Source organism: Elaeis guineensis, chromosome 3, assembly GCF_000442705.2.
Source record: "Elaeis guineensis isolate ETL-2024a chromosome 3, EG11, whole genome shotgun sequence".
NCBI lineage: Eukaryota > Viridiplantae > Streptophyta > Magnoliopsida > Arecales > Arecaceae > Elaeis > Elaeis guineensis.
Window position 1 is genome coordinate 102,299,876 of NC_025995.2, and position 4,366 is coordinate 102,304,241.

The window sequence follows — 4,366 nt, forward strand, 5'->3', positions numbered from 1 at the left end:
TCTCCTCATCTCCCTTCGAAGAACATTCAGTAGCTCATTCACGTCGATAGGGAGGAGCAGTCCGGAGAATAGCTCGCTCGCCAATGTGGGATCCCTCAGTGCTGAGGCCTTAAGCTTCAACCCGACTGGCATAGTTTCAGATGCGCCGGCAACCTCGACTGGTGTCTTATCCGAGGAGGATTCGACAGTGGATAAAGCTAGTTGGGTCGGTGAGCTAAGAGGAGTGGGTAGGCTCAGAATTACCTCCTCCAGACTTTGGTCTGCATGGTCCACCTAGTAGCCTGTGATAGCTGAGGTGGTAGGCAAGCCGCTTTCCACCCGCATAATCTCGTGACCTTCTAGATGAGAAGGTTCAGACTCCCTGGCCTCTGAAGTCAGTTGTGCGGGATCTCCGACTCTAGCCCGAAGGCTTCGCCCGATGGTAGGTTTGGCACCTCTTTTTTGTAGAGTTTTTCTCTTCTCCTTTGGTGGGCTGGAGCTCTTTCCAGCATCCAGCTCTATGATCATGATGATCAAATTGTGAGACGAGTAGAGCCAGAAGATTTAAGACCAAGATAGCTGACTCGCATATCTTGAGGAGCGACTTAGCTAATACCGATATTAAACAGTGCTTGAGCCAATAGCAACTCTTTCAACTTTGGAACCTTGAAACTCGGCAGAGCTGTCATCTCCTCTTTGAAGCTCTTATTCATCGAAGGCTCCTTTAATGCAGCCTCTCGGAGTTTGTCCCAGGTGGTAAAACTTTAGTCTCCATCTGATATATGCGAGATAAAGAGAAATCTTGACTTCCAACCATGCACGATGGAAGGCATATCCAGAAACATCAGATAAAAGCCATCCTTCTTCTTCTGTGGAGTCACATACCACCACCATATGAGTCTAGATGCTGCTTGAGGCTGAAGAAAAAATAAAAGAATGTGATATTTGGCACAATCCCAGCCAGCACACATAACGCGGTGAAGCCATAGATATGTCGCCACGTATTTGGCACCATCGTACACGGTGATATTTCAAAATATTGGAGGAGCACCACAAAAAAAGGATGAAGAGGAAGCCTCAGCCCAGCTCAGAAGCACTGCTCGTACAAGCCCATACATCCTGAAGGCGGACGGCAGACTCGATCACCCGATCTCAGGACTTCAAGTTGAAATGCAGGAGGTATTTAATATTGTTCATGCAGCATGATTATATCTCACTCCGTCAACTCTAATCTGAAGTCCAGCGGTGCAAAGTCAGTTTCTATGGTGGCCATCTCTCTCTCTCATGCAAGAAAACTGTGAAAAGATGAAGAAGAGAGGAACTCATAGTGAAAGAAGAAAATTAAAACTTTGCAGGATCCACATTTCGCTCTGTCTGGAGATTTTAAATAATCTCATACTTGAATGGGACCTCCAAAAGTCGCCTCCCATCAGCGCATTAATTGTAGAAGTCATCATTTTTAGAGATTCTCCAGTCTCCATCGTCGTCGCCAGATCCTTCTTCGAGTTGTTAACCGTCTTTTCCATCCATGCTACCTTAATTGGATCTTTTTTGAAGCATCTCTTGATGCTCATTTTTGGTGCCATCTCCATCGGCACCCCATCAATCAAAACTTCTTCTGGAGAATCCTACATCACGACTTCTAATGGTAGGACCGTAGGTTCAACGATAGGAGTGGCATGTTCTTCTTCCTCGATCACGGGTTCTGTTTCAATAATCGAAACTGTAACCTGCCTCCTGCGAGCCAGAATTTGTTCGAGTCTCTTCACACGCTGGAAATCCATCTTGCTCCAGGGAGTCGCGATGAATAATCAGCATGAAAAAGATCTATGGCTATTTATGTAGGTCTATGGCTACCTATGCCTTCAAAGTGCAAATTTAAAGGAGGAAAAAAATAAAAAACCATCGTAAAATAATTAAAACTTTGAAGAGATCGTTATTTGAGTGGTCCCATCAGTTATGCTCGTCCGCGTCAGTCGCATTAGGCTAACATCACACGTCTTAAATGCAGAAGGCAGGCGTGAAGGCAAAAGTGCATGGCATTAGATCCGAGGTATTTTTGGAGTACTTCTTTTGTCTGATTCTCAGACTCAAGAGTAGGGGTGTAGTGTTGCGGTGGTTACCGCGAGCACCTCGGATCAGTGCTATATCACAAGGCATCTCAAGTTCTTGGGTCATCAACACGATCACTGACCGCTGTACGAGCTGAGGAATCCATCTCTATACTGAGCTAAGGTATCTTCGAAGTCTAACCTATGTATGAGCTGCTTAGTCAACTTATTTCTTCAACGTACGTGACAGCTGTCTATCCTGAATAGATGGATTTGACGTAACTATTTTTCTTAAACTCATAAGGAGCGATTAAGGATTGAATTATCTCATTTAATTTGGCATGTCCAATAGGCAGGTAATCTCAAGATCATGTAATCTCACAGCTAACAACCCAGTTGTCCGACATCCTTCCATATAAACAACCAGAGCTCCGAGGACCCAGATAAGTTCAATCAAATTCCTCTCAGAGAATCCACTGCTACTCTTTTGTTCTCTACTTTTCTGACTTGAGTGTCGGAGGGTCCTCGTCGGAGCCACAATTTCTGATTTGAGATTTGTTTTGCAGGTCACTCCAGCGCTAGCAGCACCACACAAGGTGTCCAGGTGTCCGTCTTCCGATCTTGACCGATTTAAGCAGCAACAAAATCTATTTCTGAAAGATGGATGCTATCTCCACCTTCACCACAATATGGTCTCGAGGTAGATCTCATAGATATAATTTTTAATATTTTTTTGGATAAATTACAAAAATCTTTTTGAGATTACGTATAAATTATATTTATATCCAGTAGTTTGAAAAGCCTACTGTTATACCCTTGAGGTTCATTTTTAACCTACACTTTGACTCACATCGTTAGTCCAATCATTAATATTAAATAGGATTTAAATGATAAATCAAAATAAATTTTAAAATGATAAAAATAATCCTGAACAACAAAATGGCCAAATCGAAGTGGGAAACTTCTCTTTATTTATCTTCTTTGCAAGTACCCTCCTCATCGCCTTCCTCCAATTCTCCCACCACCCTTTAACCACCATCAGCAGTGCCACCTCCACTGCCTCGTTGTGTGGTAGCACTTCTTGGGAAAAGTGCACGTGCGCCTCCGCCCTCCCACACACCCTCAACACCTCCCAGTACCAGCAAGTCTTCTCTGTCCTCATCACCGATACTGTCGCTTCCTCGGTGCTCATGCCTCTGTCACCCTTCGCCATTGAGGCGATGGAGTCCTCAGCCTCAACTTTTTTGACGACTCCTATGATGCATCTCCCAAGTGTGCTCACCATGCCCTTCTCCTCTACGTCGGCATCTCATCGTCAATGGCGATCTCTCTAACCTCGGCCTCTTCAGCAAGCTCGTTAATGTCATGCCGTTCACCCACATCCTCCACCTAGCCTCCCTCCCCGCCAACACCTCCCTCAACCACCTCAACTTTGTCGCCTTTGCTTATGCTAATGCCGATGCCCTCATCGCTCTTCTTGAGCTTGCCCGCACCATCGATTACCCACCAGCCATCGTCTGGGCCTCTTCTGCCTTTGTTTATGGCCTCAACCCAACCTCGAACCCCACCGTCAAGTCCGATCCTACGGACCACCTTGCCACCCTCTTCGCTGCTGGAAAGAAGACTGCTGAGGACATCTATGCCTATAGCCACATATATGGCCTCTCCATCACCACCCTCTGCCTCTTCACTATCTACGACCTGTGGGCCCGCCCCCACATGGCTTACTTTACCTTCACCAAGGCCATTCACCATGACTTTTGTTTTGGTTACTGATCTTTTGGATGTGGAACATTTGGGTATGTTATTGATGATTTGTCTTCTATATGTTTCTGTAACTTTCTATTGACACCATCACCATCTTGTTGCCCCATACCAAAGCGAGAGGGAGGTCTTGGTATGTGGAACATCAATATCAGTTACTGGCAAGTTTATTCTTTGGGTTTACAGCAGGTTGGCTTATTAGTGTCACTGCTTCCTAGTTTAGCACTATGTCACTCTGAGATGCCAACTGCGATAAATCCAATTATAGACTGTCACTGCTTCCAACTGATGTCTGATGGTATATTATTTTGTTCCCACCTACCAGCCACTAGCTCTAGTGGATCAATGAAAAGACAACCATGCATGGATGCTCTCAAGCATGCTGGGTCTGCCACCATGAGCTGCGTCCTTGACATATTTCCATCCAACCATATATTTGATGCCACGCCCCAGTTCCCTGGATCTATGACACTATCATTATCTTTTTCTAGCTCGACGACACCTTGGTATACCTAGACATTGTCTACATTGATGACACCATCACTAGATGCCTCGCTACCCTCGACCTAGCC

The 4,366-nt window shown here is 45.3% G+C and overlaps 1 protein-coding gene across 1 annotated transcript; it reads left to right on the forward strand.

Annotated features, from left to right (window-relative positions):
- The first annotated feature begins 3,395 nt into the window (after positions 1 to 3,395).
- On the forward strand, positions 3,396 to 3,806 carry LOC105041579 (UDP-glucuronate 4-epimerase 6-like). The gene has a single exon (XM_010918523.1). The coding sequence runs from the start codon at positions 3,396 to 3,398 to the stop codon at positions 3,804 to 3,806; it is 411 nt and encodes a 136-aa protein (XP_010916825.1).
- The last annotated feature ends 560 nt before the right edge of the window (positions 3,807 to 4,366 follow it).